Source organism: Clupea harengus, chromosome 11 (assembly GCF_900700415.2).
Source record: "Clupea harengus chromosome 11, Ch_v2.0.2, whole genome shotgun sequence".
Taxonomy (NCBI): Eukaryota; Metazoa; Chordata; class Actinopteri; order Clupeiformes; family Clupeidae; genus Clupea; species Clupea harengus.
The window spans coordinates 11361151-11381531 of NC_045162.1; the positions used below are offsets into that span (position 1 = coordinate 11361151).

General features: G+C 44.4%; 2 protein-coding genes across 8 annotated transcripts; both read right to left on the reverse strand.

The window, feature by feature from the left end:
• Positions 1-2812: 2812 nt before the first annotated feature.
• Positions 2813-12382, reverse strand: khdc4 (KH domain containing 4, pre-mRNA splicing factor). Of its 4 annotated transcripts, none has more exons than XM_031577037.2 (14): positions 12224-12382; positions 11330-11501; positions 10877-11002; positions 10672-10751; positions 9913-9965; positions 9656-9801; positions 8330-8547; positions 7298-7358; positions 6757-6814; positions 6375-6598; positions 5856-6074; positions 4931-5040; positions 4613-4704; positions 2813-3501 (listed from the first exon to the last, which is right to left on the reverse strand). In XM_031577037.2, exons 1-14 carry the CDS (start codon positions 12250-12252, stop codon positions 3260-3262), a joined length of 1830 nt encoding a protein of 609 aa, XP_031432897.1. In that variant the 5' UTR covers positions 12253-12382; the 3' UTR covers positions 2813-3259. The 4 variants fall into 4 exon arrangements, 3 of the variants coding, with proteins under 3 accessions (XP_031432897.1, XP_031432898.1, XP_031432899.1); XM_031577038.2 differs by having other exon boundaries at positions 5931-6074; positions 12224-12380; XR_006152663.1 differs by having other exon boundaries at positions 3483-3501; positions 4931-5012; positions 12224-12380.
• Positions 12383-13250: 868 nt separating this feature from the next.
• LOC105913003 (NADH dehydrogenase [ubiquinone] flavoprotein 1, mitochondrial-like) lies at positions 13251-20320 on the reverse strand. Of its 4 annotated transcripts, none has more exons than XM_031577040.2 (11): positions 20087-20320; positions 18988-19104; positions 18816-18898; positions 18079-18249; positions 16090-16273; positions 15721-15910; positions 15103-15315; positions 14813-14979; positions 14274-14355; positions 13862-14007; positions 13251-13531 (listed from the first exon to the last, which is right to left on the reverse strand). In XM_031577040.2, the coding sequence occupies exons 2-11, from the start codon at positions 19096-19098 to the stop codon at positions 13433-13435; spliced, it is 1446 nt and encodes a 481-aa protein (XP_031432900.1). In that variant the 5' UTR covers positions 19099-19104; positions 20087-20320; the 3' UTR covers positions 13251-13432. The 4 variants fall into 4 exon arrangements, with proteins under 4 accessions (XP_031432900.1, XP_031432903.1, XP_031432901.1 ...); XM_031577043.2 differs by having other exon boundaries at positions 20050-20320; XM_031577041.2 differs by lacking the exon at positions 20087-20320 and adding an exon at positions 19719-20067.
• Between the last annotated feature and the right edge of the window lie 61 nt (positions 20321-20381).

The window sequence follows — 20381 nt, forward strand, 5'->3', positions numbered from 1 at the left end:
GAATGGCTCATTCTCCTTCAGAACTGCGCCCGGGCTGAGAGACAGGGTCACACTAGTGAAGAAATCTGCGGAGACAAAAACCATGCTAGCGCCAATCCACAGCTGATGGTCAGTTGCCATTACAGTTCCCATGGCACCCATGACATGTGCTGGCCAATGGCCTCTCTCCCTACTGAGGAGTATTGGTATCCTAGCTACTAACATCTCTATACCAAAACCACCACCTCTGTCTCAGACCTATCCTTGCCAAATCAGAGCCGAGTCTGCTCCACCTATCTGCCATGTGACTTTTGACTCATTCTGAGCATGTAGTCAGAATATATCAATCAACCGGGCAAAAAGGTTCAAGCAGATTTGCTTCTGGTGGTATGATGAGGTACAGATTGTGGTGCTTGAGCTTCACTTCTGTCACCTAGTGCATCACAGTGGCTCACTACGATGAAGGCCTCTGCGGTTTATTCAGAGACCACTTGAATCTGTCTGAGGTGAGATCAGCCATGTTTGGCATAAGAAACACCATTAAACGCACCTCATACATATCCCACTCACCAACCCCACGGCCTTACTTGTGATATTGATGTAGACTGGGTCGCTGTACTCCGTGTAGAAGACGGGCGACCCCCTCCCGGCTCTGCACCAGTACTGGCCCGTGTCTGAGAGTGCGGAACGCCACAGCCTGAGTGTGGCCTCCCCTCCTCCCCCATCCCAGATCTGCTCCAGTGGGTACATGCTGCGAGAGTCCCGGTACCAGAAGTACTTCCAGCCACGGTACTGGTGCAGTCCGCACCGCAGAAGGACAGTGTCCCTGGCATACGCTCGCCCGTCTGGAGGAGTCGCAGTCAGGCTGGGCTTCAGCAGGATGTCTGTGAGGCAGGAAATGTATGTTTGAGGATCTGACAGTCTGTGAGGCAGGAAATGTATGTTTGAGGATCTGACAGTCACTTTAGGTCAAGAGTTCAGGACCCAGAAACCAGGTGAGGGAAACCTAGATTGGTCTGGATGACTGGATCTGGCATTGATCAGTACAGATGCTTTCCAGAGTAAGCTGCCATTAGGTTCACCCAATCAAAGGATTTTGATCTAAAATGAATTGTTTGTATCATGATCAGAAGTGATTTTTGATCATGTTCTTACCTTCCACAGTCACTTGTACCTCCACACTTTCCCTCTGCTCACCCTGTGGTAGAGTTACAACACACTTGTATCTTCCAGAATGTTCTGTGGAGACTTTGCCTATAAGAAGACTGTGGGTCTTTGCCTGGATCTGGAGTGTAGTGGACACTGTGATGTCACCCTTCCAGATTTCATAAGCCAACTGGAGGTGAGAGTCATCTGTGACTACCCTGCAGGTTAAAATGAGTGTTTCTCCCCCAACCAGGTCTTTTCCTGGCGCAGCTGACAACAGCACTGAGGATGCCTGAGCAGATACTACATTAAAAAAACACACGCACACATACCATATAAAGCCAGAAAAGTACATTTTGTCAGTGGTAGAGCAGACTAAAGTAATCTTTAATCAAGCAAAAAATAACCTCACTCACCTTGGCAGAGGCAGAGCAGTATGGCAAGTCCTGCTGCACTTACAAGATATACTGACATCATATTGAGTGAAGAGACCACACAGACCAATATGTTTATAAATCTTAAAGGCAAATCTGAAACTCTACAGTGTTCTGTAATACAATATTACCTCAAGATGGCAAGAATAATACAGCAAATAATACATATACATGTCTCTAAAAATGCACTAAGTGAACTGTCTTTCTAAACTGTTTAGATTCTGACGTCAGCACCCTGAATGTTTGGGCGAAAGTGACGTAACCGTAAGCTCCAGAGACCGAGAAAAGGACGTCATGACAACACATTTCCAGCGCGGTTCAGGCGTCAACGGTTATTGTTGGCTAGTCTTAGGTTGAAAACGCAATCCAAACATTAAACTACTCACGATAATGAGATTTCAATGTGCTGTGAACTTGTTACCATCTGTTCGATGTTACCATATCTCGCATAGATCTGGTTCATATAATTCATCTTCTATTACGTGCATCAATCGAGCCAGGGACAAACATAAACATATATAGATAACCCTATATATGTTATTAGGGACAAACGTCACATTTAAAGGAGCAGTACCATAATTCCATACCATCAACACACCTGCAGTCATTAGGCCCTTACACTTACCGATCAAGAGATTTTGAGGCTTATTTCAAAGCAAGTTTAAGTTATTTATTGCCTTAAAAGAATACTCAACATTTACACCATTTCTCCTGATATGTTTAGTTATGTCTTTGATATGGAAATAAAAAAATGAATGAGAAAAAAACATTTACAGCATTTCAAAAAAGCTCCCTGAAGGGTTTCTGTACTTTCGTCTCCATTAGGCTTACTGCTTACGCCTTACCGGCATGTCCATGTAAAGAAACATGTAATCACTGGTGGACCGGTCATAATAAATAATAGACTGGAACTCACCATTCATTTACGTCTAACATGGTTTATTATCCACTGGAACGCTGACTGATATGTGGTGAAGTTTTACTAAAGCAGTGCCATTCTTTAATATTACCATCATAGTGATACAGAAGACTGATGCATGATATTTTTTCCTGGTACCTTTGTACTGGTCTACTGGCCACGGACACAGACTAGCAGGGCAGTTTTGTTTTGAAACTAGAAATGAGTATGGTGCCTTTGCTTCACCAACAGTGTAATTTGTCCTTCTGGACTATATCAAATACATGGTCAAGGCTACAGTTACCAAGGTTTTGATAATCAACATGGGAGACAAAAAAAACTGCAAAAACATCGATACAATTATAAACAATGATTCACTGTTTATTTCGATCTAGCACTTCAACTCAAAAAACAGTCTTCGAGTAAGCCAAGGTCACCTTCCAGTTAAGTTGGCAAGCGTTTGTTGCCTCCAAGTCTGTGTGCTCACCCACGTCCTGGGGGAGGACCAGCTAATTCATGAAATAGCATCCGTGTCTACCTCCAAAAGTCTCTATCCTCCCGCTGAAGAGTCCCATTTCCTGATCGCAGTCCGAAGATGAGGCAAGCCCTCCACACATGAAAATGGTCATCAAGCTCGGCTAAATGGAGAGGTGTGTGTACGTGTGTGTCAGGGCTTTTTTACAGAATGGGGTTGAGAGAGTGTGTGTGTGAGTGTGAGTGTGTGTGTGTGTGAGAATGACAGATGGTCCTGTGGAGGGCAAATGGGGGTGCAAGGACAGGGGGGCAGGGGGTGTTCTTTGTCTTAAGGGGCCATCCAAAATGGCATGGACTGCGGCGCCTGTGTTTTGGGTCGTGGTGGTTGGGGAGGGGGGGTTCGGTACACCCCCAGAGTCCACCCTGAGGAGGAGGAGGAGGAAGAGGATGAGGAGATCATGGCCGAGTTACCTGCCCCGGCCGATTTAGGGGTTGAGTGGTCCTCCTCTTCATCAGACGAGTCTCCGGTGTACGCCACCAGTCCCGTCTTCAGACGCTTCACAGATTGTTCTGTGGGGGGAGGGGGATGACAAGACCGAGAGAAAAAGGAAAAAAGAACAAACAAGAGAGAAAGAGAACACAAGAAAAACAAAACAAGCAGGCATACTCATAAAAGAATAGATGATTTTCCATTAGGTAGGTGAACAGAGAGAGACAAAGTTAATCAAAAAGCATTAATTGGGATTTTGTCGCACAGATGTTTGGTGTTGGGGGGTGGGTGGGCAGGGGGGAGCAGAGGTGCAGGCAGGGGTTGGTCGCCATTGGTCAGCAGGAGGAGGCAAAAGTTCAGGCAATCCAATCAGGAAGTGGAATAGAGTGATTGAGGTCCATGAACCAACCCCCCACCCAATGTACACCAGCAGCATCCGGCATCCCCCCAGAGAGACATGGAAGAGAGAGAAGAACACAGAGAGAAAGAGAGAGAACACAAAACAGAGGAGAGAGGTGCGTTAGTGCGGGCGGACCACTCCTGCACAGGCTCGCCGCCGTTCTGATGACATCATCAGAGGGGGACGGCTGGCTGCTGGCACCAGCCAACGGAGAGAGGACTAGACGGAGAATAATTGGGGTAGGGTCAGTCTTTAGGCAAACAGTAGGGTGATGTCTGCTACACTGCTCTGTTGGAAATCCAGACAGTTTTTTTTTTCTCCCCTCCTGGTAATCATTGAGGTAACATTTCCATTCCAAATAGCCTCATGACAAGAGAACGGCTCAATCTTGAACAGATTAGGCGCCAGCTCAGTGGAGTCCCACTTCTATCAGGGTATACAAGTCTCTGCATGCAGAGGTCAAGTTGTATGTGGTAGAAAAGGCCATATCGAGACAGCAACTGACTTTGTCAGAGTGGTTCAAGCCCCGCACCGCCACTTCCAAGTCAGCTACTGTCTGGATAAGAGCAGGGGAGTCCTCTACCAAACGGCAACAAACACCAGAGCAGGGCCAGATTCATGCAACGGTGCGCAGCTATGTGGGACGGGACCGGAAGGAGGATGTGATTGTGGAGGGCGTGGCAGTGAGGCATCTGCCAGGTCTGAAGAGGAGCTAACGCAGATCTGAGCTCAGCTAACCCTGGCCCAGAGTTAGCTGCTGTGGGGGATGGGGGTGGGGGTACGGTCCTTACCCTGGGTGCCGGCTAGTGACCTTCTCTCCTCCAGTTTGGGCGGCCGCACTCCTCCGTTCACTGGCATGGGTGGCGGTGGCATTAGCTGCCGACTGGAGGGTAGAACAGAGGTGAAACAAGACAGCGATTCATTATTTCATTATGCATTTTTTTAACAACTATTTATTTATTTATTTTTACTGCTTCATTAGGAAATCATAACATCGGAAATAAAATGTACATATTTTGCAAGGCAAATGGCTAGAGAGCACCTACTATAGGAACCCAAAATTGCCTACATTTTACAGTGCAGGATTTGTGGTTCTGAGCAGCACTTACCAGTCCCTTTCCTTAGGAGGCCCAGAGGAACTAGAAGGCGGGGGTCCTGAAGACTCGGGGTTGCCCATAGAGAAGCCTGCACCTAAATTAGTCATATGAATGGGTCCATGCTATGAGCAGAAAAACACAAATGGCATTAGCACACACCCTTCCCTGGATGTCCTGCCATTGCTGACCTAAGGAGGAGACCTCTGGGATGGAGCCGGTAGACACGGGCCAAATTAGGGCCAAATCCAGGCCGGGTCCACCCCACAGTCCACTGTGCTTTATGGATGCGATACACACAGCTAACATCTGCACGGATCACACTCCACCCTCTCCTAAATCTGACTAACTGAAAAGCAATTAGGTAGGTAAAAGGTAATCCACATTATATATACATATATAGATAGGAGTAGTAGTGTGTGTGTGTGTATATTATATATATATATATATATATATATATAAAAATGTGGAGGCTGCAGTTTAACTGTGGCTGAAGCATCCATCATAGGCTGAAATAAAACTACTTTCTGAAAAGAAAGGCCTGGAGAAGGTTCACAGCACCAGGGTGCACAAACACATGACATCTCCTGGTCTGCCCAGTCAGAAATAGTGGGGAGTACCTGACAGTTATACCTTCCCTTAGACAAGGAACATTTGGGCCATTCCATGTCAATTCACCAAGGTGTTTTTGCTTTTTTTTTAAACTCCCCCACCTTGTTATATTTGGTTCACTTTTGCTTCGTTCATTTGATGAATCCATAGGATGGAGAAATACCAAATATTAGAGCCATGGGGGAATTATTTAACAAGTTACAGCCACTTTTACAGGGGGGTTTGACTTGACATGGAATGTCCAGTCTCTGATGGTGACAGAAAAAATGTCAGTACTACTGATGTAATGCATTAAAGAGGGTCTCGAAATCGAAATCACTGCCCACACCTCATCAGCCAGCGAGGCCTGTTTGCAGAGAAAGAGTGACAGATAGTGTGAGAGGCTGTTGGAGCGGGCGATCACCTGGTATCCCAGCAGGCCGCTGTCGCGCTCGTCAGGGACCTCCTCAGTGAAGCGCCGCTTCTGGGGGGGGTTGTGCATGGACGTGGGGGGAGGGACTTTAGGAAGAACTGGAGCCACAGGGTGGAAAGGAGCCTGGGACAGCGTCTGTGTGTGAGAGAGAGAGAGAGAGAGAGAGATTGAGGGTGGAGATAAGAAGAGATTCAGACAATATATATATATATATTATATGACTGCCAGAACACAGCAATACATACAGGTAAACAAGGACTAAAACAAGGATAAATTGTGTACTTCATAAATACTGTGGTATCATATACAATGTAGTGATGTTGCACGTCCAATCATCTCAGTACAGAAATGTGTGCCTATCAAATGTGTCTATAAGTAAAAGTCAAGGCGACATAGGTTAGAATAATCTCTCTCCAACAGCCTACTCCTACTCACCTGGGGCATGACGGGCGGCGCGGGGTTGATGGGATAATGGGCACTGGGGGGTGGGATTGGGGCAGGGGGCTGCCCAGGGGGCATCTGAGGGGGCACAACGTAGGGTGGAGGGATGGGCTGAGGAGGGGGCATGGGCATGGGGTAGACAGGCGGCTGGTACCCCGTGGGGGGGCCGTAGGGGGGCTGGGGCGGGAGGCCGTTCACTGGGGGGGGCTGGAGGAAGCCTGTCAGAAAACAGCCAGAGACGTTAGATTCAGACGGACTAGGACACAAGCCTGTTAAACTGTATAGTATAATGACATTGTGGTTTGACGGCTGCAGAAACACCTGCAGCATGTAACTGGTGTCTATAGCCAAATGGAGGGAGAGCTGAGCGGGTTACCTTGAGTGGGCACCATGGCAGTCATCTGACTGAGGAAGCGAGAGTACTCTGCATGCACCTAAGAGGAAGAGGAAGAGGTAGCGGGAAGATGGTCAGGGAAATAACCCCTCGTGATGGCTAAAACAGAGAATACAGAAGTGGACTCCTTTCTGTGCCAACCCTGGGGCTAGTGCTGCCATACTATGCCATTTTGCTTCCACTAACGAAAATGCGCACATGGTGTTCACACTATTTCTGTCCAACCACATGAGACTGGAAAATCTGGTGGAGACACAGAACTGAGGAGAAGACGTAATAGCATTGCGCCCATTTTAAGCGTAATTGCCCTGTATTCTCTCTCCGTTTGATGACCCCTTGTTAGCATGTGTATCTATTTCCTGATCTCTACACTTTTGTCTTTTGTTGTTGTTGCTATTGATCAGCAGTTTCATGAATGCACTCTATGGCGATTATTTTCAAATGTGCCCGCGTCTGAATGATTACTTTACTTTAAGTAATCATTCAAGCAGCGTGTATATGTCTATACTGTAGAGTTACTCACTGTCTGTAGGAGGTTTTCACACAGAGTCTTGGCTGCTGCAAGGCCCTCAGGTTTAGGGTGACTAGAGAGAAGACACACATTTCAGCAGGCCAGCAAACAGTGCTAAGAGCATGCATGGATACTGATACTGAAATGACATGGAATCAGTACTCATGCAAACCTTACATAGGTACACGATTACTCTACTCATACTGACACCTGGTGGAGACACAAACCTTACGCACAGGAACACGAGTGCTATACTCATACTGACCACCTGGTGGACACACATAGGTTATGTATTCATGACCTTATATGGGAGTAAATTAGCCTGACGATGTCATACTCATAATTCTAGTCAGAATATGAGTCTGATACCGCTCCGTTGGACTGTGATTATGGGGCGTGTTTCAACCGAACCAGGGAAAAAAATGCCTCTCAATTGGATATATCTAGAACCAATCAGAGCAACGTAGTATGACCATAACGTAGACCATGGGGCCAGCTGATACATTAAACTTTTACCGGATCCCGTAGGAAGGACGGCAAAAACATCTTTTCGATCGACAAATGCCTTGATCGTGTTTCTCTGTTCCTCTTTCAAAATGAATGTGCTGTCAATGTCTTCTAAAACAGACTCGAATTTCCACATTTCAGCTCTCCAACGGCAGCCATGTTTGTTGAAAACAAATTCAGCCCCAAAAGCTCTTTGGTGACGTGGTTGATTACGTTAGGGTTGATCATCTGTCCATCATCATATAAAGCCCGCCCTGACAATTTGATTGGTCTATCTATCTCCTCACAGATTTTTGTGAGGAGATAATTTCTCCCCAACGGAGCGACACCAGACCGAACTTCCCGACCAAAAAATCTGTGGGCGTGGCTAAATTCGTCTGGCATCCAGGCTAGGAGTAAATGGTTTAGTAGTCAAACCAACCATTAGAAGATTGAATTGGATTTTTGGGCCATGTACTGATCTTATGTAGATGATAATGGGTGATGTACTCATTCTAATGTTAAGAAGATGCATATAAGTTCTGCAGTCACGCTAACCTTATGTAGATGTACATCGGTTCAAAGGCCTCTCTCCCAGAGGCAGGCTCCAGGCAGCCAGAGCCCTTGCCCCTGAGGAAGACCTTGGCGCCCGTCTCCGACTGGATGTGCTGGAGGAAGGAGCAGCATGGGCCCTCCACCTTCTCCTTCACGTTGAAACCGTGGATGGCGTGCTCCAGGCCCACAAACAGCTTGTCCTGGACATAGTGCTGGTGCATCTGAGAGAGAGAGGATGAGTGATGCTATGATGATACCGATCATGACATGGAAATGTATTATGTACGGTCATATCACAAACATTTCCTATAATTATATTCACACAGGGTTCCCAGCCATTTTCACTGACACATTTCAAAACTTTAACATGACTTTCCAAGGGCCTTAATGACATTTCCATGACCTTTCACTACCTACAAGTACACCAAGTTGTTAGGGCCAATGCTTTTCCGCGATAACGGAAAAAGGACTGAATTCGCGGAATGTACCCTTTGAAACGGAATTGCAACTTTCAGACGGAAACATCATTTTGTGCATAAAAATCGCCCAAATTCCCCTGTATTTTGGCCTGCAAGGCTGTATTTCTTTCAAATAAACACAAAAACGATTGCAACGATGAACAAACATTAATTAAAGAACAAAACCACTGAGAAAATGTCACGTCTGCGCTGAACTCTGCTCCGGCCACGCCCCCCTGTTCAACGGTTGACGCACACACCTCCGCTACAGCCGGTCACATCCACTCGCTCGTCTTCCCAATCGCATTAAAAAAAAAAATGTTTTAGTCTTCTGTTGATGGCTGGCAAACAACAATCTTAGAAGGTTTGGGTCACTTGTGGCACATATTATTCACAAATTTTAGGCCATCAATCTACCTCAGGGTGAACAAAATGAGCTGAAACGGAATTCACCAAAATGTGAAACGGAAAATGCATTTTTTTTTTTACGGAAAATCATTGGCCCTAAGTTGTGCACTTTACTCCACAGGTTGGGCCTAATTATTGAATGAATAATTCCATTCCTTTTCTCATCAGGCTAGTTTAGACTATGTCAATTCAAATGGAAACTATCACGTTGCATAACAAAACAGTATCTAAAGAAGAAATCATTAATTCCATTAGACCTTTTTCCTAAACAGTCAAAAGTCATGACATTTTCAGGCCTGGTAAATGGAAATTCCATAACTTTTCCAGAATTTCTAAGACCGTGGAAACCCTGTTCACACAGTACACTGCGCTTGTGTCTTCTGAGCATGTGTTGGTTGGTCTGGTTAATAGCCAGGCTGCGTTGACGGCCTTGGTTTGATAGTGGGGGTGTGTGGAGTCTCACCCCTGACTGGTAGTGTGGTTTGTGGCCCATGGGGGGCATTGCTGGGGGAGGGGGCTGCTGGTAGACGGTGACCGCCGCAGCATTTGAGCTGGTGGCGGCCTTCACCACACCGTTGGTGATGATCTCCTTTATCTTATTCACAGCTCCTGCACACACATACACACACACACAAAGGGTTAATCTGTGCAGAGAACTTAGTGTTTCCGTATTGCACATTACCGGTCGGTGGGTTGATGAAAATGAAAACATATACTTACGATCCACTATATCCCTGGTTTGGCCCTGGACATGAAGGTAAAGTGGACGTTCACTGCAGAAAGCAAGAAACAAATTACACTAAAGGCATTATTCAACTTTTGCATTTCACTTTGAAGTAGCGGTTTTCAGCCTCAAGCTTATGACTCATAACAGTAACACCACACAACACACAATTACTGCCCGCTGATTCAGATGCAGGAGGAAACACAAACCAACAAGCACACGCAGCACAAGCACAAGCAACACCAAGAGCTGAGGATGTAAACCAAATCCCAAACACTGCCATACACCTAAACTGGCTCCCTGTCCAAAACCTGATGAACCAAACTACCTGAGCCAATAGCCCCATTTACATTTGGGCCAACCACACCTTGCTGGAACTTAGTTCCTGGCCCCGGGAGTGTTTACACTGTACTGAGTTAGGCTTAAACAGGGCTTAACCAGGAACTCCTAGACCTAGCCCAGCTCAACGGTCAGGGTGTAAGTATGGCTATAATAAGTAAGAAAGCAGTGTAATATTCCATTGTTTGTGTATCTGTGCTAGCGGTTTGCTCCGTTTTGTTTGTTTGTCCATTGCAAAGTTGTACAGTGTCTTTATGGTTGCAAGTTTTGTTGTTGGTTAGATGGTCCATAGTGTAAATTCATCAGGAACTCTAGTCAAAGTTCCTGGGCTTGAATGCCCACAGTGTAAACGGGGCTAATATGTACCTCACCCTTTTGACAGTCGCCGAACCTAATCCACCTGGCAACACACTCACCTTGGCAATGCCTTGTTCTTCTCTTCTACTGTCATGTAGCGCCCCCTCGTGGACACGGCAGCACCACTAACTTTACTGATCTGTGGGTAACAAGAGGGGAATTACACAAAGGTCTAGTTCTTGAGATGTGCACACATCATCACAGAGCATCACCTGATGTGGTAAGAGTGATTTCTTATTAACAGGACTGAGTTAAAGCGCTGACCTCGTCTTGTGTCTGTCCTCTGGTCAGAAGATTGCGGCAGGTGAGAGGCACATCATTAATCTCCACCTCAGCCACCACCAGGTCGTCCTTGGCTTTCACTGGCTGCTGAGGCTTACCAGCTGAACCCTGGGCAACAGGGAGGAGTCAAACACAGAGGAGGTGTTAGCACGGGTGAGAGCATGGGAAAGGATGGCTACACACCCATCAGACACACTCATACACCCACAAACAACCAAACAGCAACAGAACACATGTAAATGTTTCCTTTACTCTTTTCCATATACAATGAATTAAAGATCAGAATGTACTTGGATCAAATTACGTCCACAGCTTGAATCAGCTGTCTTTTATTTCTCTTCTATTACGTTTTAGCGCATGATATACCGATTCTGGAGTACATCACAGCAGTGCCAGAGATGTACTACTACATGATACCACCCACTGCGCTCTTACCTTATCCACGGGCCCAGGTCCACCGATCTGAGAGGGCTTGAGTTTGCCCTTAGCCACAAGCATGGCGTTTATCTTGGCGGCTACGGCGGCGGCCGCATCCAGAGCCCCCGTTGGCGCCGCCTCGGCTTCCCCCATAGAGCCTGGCCCCGGCTGGTCCCACTTACTGCGGCGACTATTAAGAGACGAGAAGAGACAGGTGTATGTCATAAGTAACGCCCCCTCCAAAATGGGAAACTATCTCTTTACAACGATAACTTAGAACACAAACATGTTGTGACCAAGTGTTTCATATTCAACGTAAATTGACATTAGGAATGCAGCATATGAACCTATTCGTCGTCTATCTGCCTGTATGTTAGCTATCTGGAGTGATAAAGCTGGTGACAGGTTAGCAAACGTTAAGTTATTGTTCAAGTTAACGTTGAAAAGTGAAGACAGCAAACTTGTGTAATACAAAATTAGTAACGTTTTGAACTATCTGAAATGTATAATAGAGCAGAGTGTAACAATCGGCGCTGATTGGCAATAACGTTTAGCTTAAGTTAGCCTAGCTACTCTCGCAAGCTACCTAGCTACAACACATATTGATACTTCTTTGGCTAAAAACAGCTAACGTTAACTGTTAGCTAGCTAGCAATCGGATTATCTTGACCTTTAAACGGCACCACTGTAAATCTTAATACTGTATGCAAGGAATATTACTGCCAAGGGCTGCAACCTTGCGTAGTTAGAAACGATACATTTGCTGACTAGTGCTAAAGTGAACAAGTAACAGCACACAAGCTAACATTAGTTACTCCGCCATTAGGCGTTCATTTAACTGAGAATCGGGGAAAAGGCGAGCGTTGGGACATTACATAGTGATACAAAGGTCAGAGCTGCTACCACACTTACCCGCCATTTGATGTTCCACCAAATGACATCAATTTCAATTTCTTGTTCAATACACCTCTGCAAATAAGTCAAGCTACCACAGACTGTGCACACCTTCAATAAGGTGCTGTCTATCGCCCCCGACTGCAGCGCCACCAAAAGAGGTCAAATGAAACATGTTTACTTCCGGGTTAATATGTAGTTTCTTTTCTCTCTTTTCAGCATTCGTCGCCACCAGAATATTGATCTGTCTGGTGTGTGACTGGTTTTACACGTACCGGAGTATCGGTACACGGGCTCAGCGTGTATGTAGTTATGGTAAACTATAGGTGTGTTTACGTATGCTTCCCCTTTTAGTCTTTGGCATTATACAAGCTGCTTTATAAAATATGTAGGCCTATAATAAAATCTACTTATAAAAGAAATATGAATGCAGTTGGTATGTTATGGTAAGTTTAAATCTACCCTATGTGCACAGGACCGAAGTCAAATGATTGCTTATTGACATGGACGAGATCATAATATTTTGCTTGATGGTGATTTTAATTCACATTCAGATAGGTGGTTATTGTGGGATTATTGCTAGATTTCACTATGCCAATATAATGGCAATAACTAAAAATGACATCTAATTAAGACTGACCATTATATGAATCTGTTCATTAATATTCACATTACACATGAGTTATTACACATATGACTTATATAACAGTTAAACAACAGTGTTTAAATGTAAGTAGTCATTAAGGTCACTTTCAGATTACACCATGAAATGTCTTTATGAGACTGTCCTAAAATGTAAGACCTAAAATAAGATTGAGTTCACAGCACCAGTCTTGAGGTTTATCTCCTTTTCCATGTCCTCTGATGTGCTCCTTGCTATCCAACTTTGATAGTACTGCCACAGGATCATCAAAACGAGTTAGCCATGTTTAAATAGTGGGTAAAGTTGTTGGCTTAACACAGTTAGGCATAGTAAACCCTTTAGTTAATCATTTAGCATTGTTGAATTCAACAAGAACACCTTGCGAATCAAAACGGCAAGTTCTTAGTTTACAGAGCTTTATTTGTAACAGTTCGATTCCAAAATAAATGACAGAGTATGGAATGGAATGCAGAATGCTCTTCATATAAATGAAAGATGTAATATTTGCGCAGAAATGTTAAAGTGTGATTAGTGTATGGAAATGTATTTATTATTATTATTGTTATTATTGCAGCACAGTAGCATCAGACAATCTCTCTTCTCTTCTCGGCCTCTGATGGGTGGACCTGCTTGAATGTATTGATGCGGTCCTCCATGATAGGCCGGAAGTGCCTGACAAGCCCCTGTAAGATGGCAACAGGAAGGCGATCAATGCGTGTGGAAAGCACATGATAAAAGTTTTTTTTTTGTCCCAAACACTGAACACACAGTTAGACAACTGTGAGGATCAATTAGCTGAATTTGACGAAAAAGTGTTTAGATTAGAATCATTGAGTCATTGGATTCAAGAATGACATCACATATACCTGCCTATGAATAAACCATGCATTGGTCATCGTTTTGCAAACTAGCTAACCAAGTTATTCTTTACTGGAGATACAAATGCAGGCATTCTCATAGGCTTTTATCTTTGCCACTCATCTGTGGACAGGTGTACCTGCCCCACCTCTCACCTGCACAGGCCAGGCGGCCCCATCCCCCAGGGCGCAGATGGTGTGGCCCTCAATCTGCTTGCTGAGCTCCCAGATCATGTCAATCTCAGAGTTCCGGGCGTCGCCTTTCACAAACCGCCACATCAGTGTGTTCATCCAGTCTACACCTGAGATGGACACAAAGAGCCAACACGACAAGTGTAAATCATTCAGGTTAATCTGACTGAGCATAAAAAGGAGACAGAGATTTTATTACCATGCGTTTTTTATATCTAGATACAAATTGCAGATGTTCCACTAGCTACCAATGGTAAATATGATCTGAGAAATAAATCCAGCCAGAACTTCTGAATGTACTTTTAGAATGGCTGGGTAGAATGGCATCCTAAACCCTTGCCAACACCCAGAGGTTAGTTGAGTTGCAGTTCCTTACCTTCCCTGCAGGGGGTGCACTGGCCACAGCTTTCATGCTTGTAGAACTCTACCAAGCGGGCAATGGCCCTGATCACATCCGTCTAGGCAAGCAGAAAATAATTTATGGACCAGCTCAGGCTGGTAATGCTTCTGTGGCGTCAGTGAATAAAACATCACAAAGGGCACACAAAAACATAAGCTATGCTCAAAACAAAATTCACTGACAGGTTTTTTAACACTTTTAACACCACACACTGTTGATCAGAGGGAAGCATCCTAAAAGTTGAACTGAATTAAGCTTGCTCTCCATGTGCAACACGACATGTTTAGTGACTGTCTTTAGGCCAATTCTATGTTAATGTCAAAAGTCCAAACCATTGACCATACATAACTGATTATAATATCTGTAGATAATCACATCTACATCTTCTGTCGTTTGTGACAATCGCAGACAACAGAGCAATGTGAGAGGGCTCCTGAGGTGACATAGAGGTGACATAGAGTTGACATTGAGTTGACATAGGTGACATAGAGTTGACATTGGCATGAAGTGCTCACAGATTTGTCCATGACGATGACTGCAGCAGTGCCCAGAGCAGTCTCAGCGCGCACCAGGTCGTCAAAGTCCATCATGACGTCCTCACACACGGAGCGAGGGATGATAGGAGTAGAGGAGCCTCCTGGGATCACCCCCAGCAGGTTGTCCCACCCACCTCTAACCCCACCTGGCCAATCACAGAGCACGCCATGAGTATCATCATCATCATCAATTACTGCCATTACAGGTGTGTACGTGTACAGGTGAGACATACACAAACATAGTCAGGCATAAATACCACCAAACACACCTGCATGCCTCTCGATGAGTTCTTTAAGGGAAATGGACATCTCCTCTTCCACAGTGCATGGTGTGTTCACGTGACCTGAGATATTGAAGAGCTTCGTCCCAGAGTTCCTCTCTCTCCCGAAGCTGAGAAACCATGCGCCACCCCGGCGACAGATAGCAGGTGCCACGGCAACCGTTTCCACATTGGCGACTGTCGTTGGGCATCCGAACACTCCTAGAAGCCCAGAGAGAGCAGTTGCAGTTCTCGGGTGTCATGAGGAATGTAACATGTTCTAAGTTCATAGGTCATGTAGACAATGAGCATTTACAAATGACTTAGATAATAATTCACTAAGGTCAACCAAATGAAACCATTAATGCAAGACCAAGAACCGTACAACATTATAAGTGTATTACTAGTGCAGAACAGTATCCACAGCAAAAAGCATCACATCCCCCAGAGGAACATAAAGCTATGATGTAGGTATAAAAGCAAGTATGGTGGTTAAGGTTGATCTGTACTACTCTATCTACGGATAGTACTAGGTATTCATCAACTATCTGTGGTCAGACCACTGCAGCAAATGTGTGACCCATATATTCTCGATGCCCTGCTTGGCAGTGAGTGTAATGTGCTGACCTATATCTGCGGGGAATGGTGGCTTGAGCCTTGGCTTCCCCTGTTTGCCCTCAATGGACTCGATGAGTGCAGTCTCCTCCCCACAGATGTATGCTCCGGCCCCCCGCGTCACAAACACGTCAAAGTCATACCCCGAGCCACAGGCATTCTTCCCAATCAGGCCCGCTTTGTAGGCCTCCTGTATCGCCACCTGCAGGCAGGAGACAGAAGTGTTTTTTTTCATTTTTCATTTCTAATCCTGAATTCCTCAGTAATATTCCTGGATTTTCCTTCTGAGGTTTTCTTCTACATCATGTAATAAGAAGTTTGACCATCTTTGAGAGATAGCACATTCAGAGACCGTGAATCTGTCTTTGAGAAGTGCGCCACCTGTAAATTGGAGGACTCGTTGTAGAACTCGCCACGAATGTAGATGTAGGCGGCCCGTGCCCCCATTGCTTTGCCTGCCACCAGGCAGCCCTCCACCAATTTATGGGGGTCATGGCGCATGATCTCACGGTCCTTACAGGTGCCAGGCTCGCCCTCATCTGCATTCACCACCAGGTACTTAGGTCTGGGGGTGGGAGGGTGGGTAGGGAGGAGGAGGAGGAGGCAGTGTGGAGGAAAGACAAAAGAAATTATGAAGACCAAAAAAAAACAACGAAGAAGTTTGGTTTTGCAGAGCCTTGCAGACGGCTGTTTTCTCACGGCTGAGTTGCTCATCAAACTCTCTTTAGATCTAGATCTAGATCTCTAAAGAGACTTTGATGAGCAACTCAGCCGTGAGAAAACAGCCGTTCACTTATAATTGTTGTTGAACTATTTCGATTGTTTTTGTTGAATCTAGGGGTTAAGTCTTTTAAATTTCTCTCACATATAAAATCCGTAACAATGTCAGATTGAAAACAATCCATAATCAATAAAGAATAGCCATTTTCACTTAGCTGTCGATCTCAGTAAAGTTCTGTGGGTCTTCATTCCCCAATGAAACAGAATGTAACAGAATAGTGAGCGGAAACCTCTGTAAGGAGAGACAGTTAACACTGCCAGCTAAAATTTCTAGTAGAGAGACTAGAGCAATAATTCATAAGGCCTCATGCTAGTTCACCTAGCTATCCCACCAACAGTTGACTGTTGCTAAGGTGTGTTAATATGAACTAATTAGATGATAAGTTAAACGTACGTATTAAGTGTTTCTACCTTTTCCTATTATGATTTTATGAGTTAAATTGAGGAGACTGTATTGTCAGCTAAATAACTTGCTACCATTTCATGCAAATTGAACTATATGGGCAGAAATACATGTCACTAGAAACTGAATCTGAATAATGTATTATTGAATTTGAATTGCTCTATTTGAATAATATAATTAAAAAACTGAATTTGAATAATATAATTTGAATTTGTAATGTTTAACTTGAATGTTTGCACTGAAAAACTGAATCTGAATATGTAATTTTGAATTAAAAGTTGAAGGAATTCATCTTGTTTCACACACCCACAAACTACTGTCGTTTCAAGAAAATGTCCATGAATGTGTTGAAGTAAAACACCCAGTCACCCCTTGGGTCGGTCACAAACGAGACGAGGCCAGTGACGGTGAGCTGACCCTGCACCTGGGTGTAATATTTACGCTTTTTGGCCCCAAGTGAACTGCATGTGGGACGCCTCTATGATGGTGTTGATGTTGGAACATTTGGACACTTCACCTTCACCAGCCCAAAGAGTGGATCTCTGGACTGTACAACCCAGTCACTTGGACTTGCTTCCAGATGGATGTACACTAAAACCACAGGGGTAGACATTTACCCTGCAAATGTCTATATACTGCCGCCAGCTCCAACCTCATTGGACATTAAACATCCTTCTTTTCATATGAGTTTTTCCTGTTTGTTTTTTTTCCAAAAATAATCTGCTATCCCAAACAGCAACGTTGACCTGAGAGGCATTAGCCACAATGTGGTGTAAATGTACCCTTTGTTGCCTCCCAATATGGCAGCGTGAAAAATGCAGATTGCTGCTAAATGGCGTGCACTCTGGCTGGATGTGAACCCTGATGCTCTGCGGCTATTTGTTCTGACCCATATATACTCGTGCTCTGTGACAGTATCACTCAGCTATTGTGGGTTTCACCGAATCATCTTTTATAAGGTAAAGGCTGAGAAATGCTACAAGTGTAGATACGATACGATCAGATATTCATTTTCTAGTAAATACTTGATGCGTGTGTTTGTACCCCTTTTTCTTATCTGTGAGACTGAAACTATTGCACTATTTTTGATTAAAATAAAGGATGGAAAATGCTGCAAGTATGCACCAGAAATTCATATTGAGTTGAGTCTCTGTAAAATCAGTCTGTGTGAGGCTGTGGCTACTGACCTGCCATCGCTGGGTTTGTTCATGAAGCTCCACTTCATGCCAGTGGGGAAGCCTGCGCCCCCCCGACCCCTCAGCCCTGACACCTTCACCTCATTCAGGATCCACTCATGGCCCTTCAGCAGGATCTCCTTGGTCTTGTACCAGTCGCCTCGTTTCAGCGCCCCCTTTAGTCTGGGGGGAGAAGTGCAATAGATGTCAGCATGGCCTGTCTCCGTTCTTACATCTGAGCCCTTTTTAAAGTCATTTCCAAATTCACTTTCCCTCAATTCTGAATGTCACACGTATGTTATGAGTGTTTACTAACCGAGAGGATTGTGGTCTGAATAGAAATACATGTTTGGGTGCAGATCTGCTTTCTAGAGTTGGCCCCTCAGTTTAAATCAAGAGTTTGGGCAACTCCTAATTGGACCAAGGACTTTCACAAGTGTGAAGGACAAGACTGGGAAAGCTTGCCTGTCCTGCAAACGCAGTTCAGTTAATAAGCAAAGAGGGATTCTTCACTGTGCAGTTGGAGGGTATTAATGTTCATGTTACATTGGAATGAGACAAAAGCTGTTGTTCTTTAAGCTTGACATGAGATATAATCAACGGTTTTAGGTGTAATGACAGAACATGATGTTTTCTAATGCATGTTTTGTATGTGTGTCAATGTATTTGTGTGTGTGTATGTGTGGGAGAATGATAGAAAGAAAGAAAGAGAAAGAGAGAGAATGTACGTGTAACGTGTTTGGTAGTACCTCCAGTCATGGCGTCCATACAAGTTGGTGAATATCCTGTCTTGATCGCTCAAAGGACCAAATTGTGTCTTTTTTGGTGTCTCCTGAGGTATTTAACAGAAACACATTTGACATCAAACATTATTATTTTAGAAGTCAGGTTTGATGATGCCGTAATACGGGTTAACATTACCTGCGTCTTGGCAGCGGTGCTGTAGCCGCGTGTGAGGGCTGCCGGGGTGCGGGATGTTGCCGCTGCTGAGCGCGCCCCTGCGCTGACTATCGCTCTGCGAAGGCACAGCATCCTGTCCTGTGTTAGAAACGAGACGAGGCAAGCACCATGCCGAAATATTACTCCACGTTCAAGGGCAAAGTTACAAAGCTGGGTGCAAAATAACTTCAGAGTTAACAATACTTTACAGTGCATAATCCACTTTGGTTTGCGTGAAGATGTTTTGAAATCGGTATGACATTACATGAATGAAATGTAGTTTTGTTTATAATTACGCATCTATGAAGACTAGCTTACAAATAGGTCAAATGAACATTCTACCACTGGAAACATAGCACCTGCCAAGTCTTAAATAACTTGTGCTTGTGGCCTATTAATTAGACCGCTTATTTTAACCACTTAGTTTGCATAACCAGAGAATTTGGATCAAGGGCACTCGGTTACATCAACTTCATATGATTCACACAAAATCGGGATAAGGGGTTGCGACACAAAAACACAAAACAAAACAAACAAACAAAAAAACAGGCTAGTTAGCTAGCAACCTCACTTTTACCTTACCTGAGGACGTTAGCTACCTCAGGTAACGTTAGGCCACCGTTAGTGATCAATGCACGTTCCGTTATAAACATAGACTCATTTGGATAGCTTATTATACTAAAGATGTAATATAGGAAGACCAATAAACATACACTTTTCTTAAGGACCGAGTTATCACGAAACAGTCAAGATGAAATTTGATGAAACCCAAGATGACATTCAACTGTCCATGGTATCAGCAACATGAGCGGGATAGCTGGTGCAAGCTAGCCTGTTAGAACTTGAGACAAAGCTCATATAACTTGCATGCCCCGCTGTTAAAAGAGCCTTTAATCCCTATTCACCTTCTGGCGCTCAGACAGACTTCACAAACCATTAACGCTCTTTGATGATGTTCAACTACTAAGTAGTTTTGAAATTTAACACAACAAAGTGAATTATTTCGCAGTTTTAGCAACTAACGTTACATGCATGTCATCTTACCTAGCAACTATACGCCTAATGTAACTCCGTTACTTACCACAGGATGTAGGCGACGTTTCGCCGAAGATCTATTTGTGTTCTATCCGGCTTTCGGACGTCCCACGTTAATACCCACGCAGGTGCCTCGGAGAATTAAAGCAGCGGCCTGGGAGTCTTTGCAGTCGGTTTAAATAGTCTATATCACTAAACACTAAAATTCACGGTCTATGATATTTAGCTCTTCTAATTAGTTAACACAAAAAGGCAAACTCGTTTAGTTATAAATTTTTTTATAAATTAGACCTAGGCATGCAATCAGAATAATTCAGTCGGGGCAATAATATAGGCATAAA

Bases quoted from the DNA above. Each gene is read 5' to 3' on its own strand.
- khdc4 (XM_031577037.2), bottom strand. From the start codon at position 12,252: ATGTCATTTGGTGGAACATCAAATGGCGG. The intron at 11,502-12,223 runs GTAAGTGTGGTA...GTCTCTTAATAG, and splicing joins GGTGGAACATCAAATGGCGG to TCGCCGCAGTAAGTGGGACC. The intron at 6,599-6,756 runs GTAACCCGCTCA...GTTTTCTGACAG, and splicing joins TGCCATGGTGCCCACTCAAG to GCTTCCTCCAGCCCCCCCCA.
- LOC105913003 (XM_031577040.2), bottom strand. From the start codon at position 19,098: ATGCTGTGCCTTCGCAGAGCGATAGTCAGCGCAGGGGCGCGCTCAGCA. The intron at 18,250-18,815 runs GTACTACCAAAC...TTCTCCCCCCAG, and splicing joins TATGGACGCCATGACTGGAG to ACTAAAGGGGGCGCTGAAAC. The intron at 13,532-13,861 runs GTGAGAGGTGGG...GCCATCTTACAG, and splicing joins GGGCCGCCTGGCCTGTGCAG to GGGCTTGTCAGGCACTTCCG.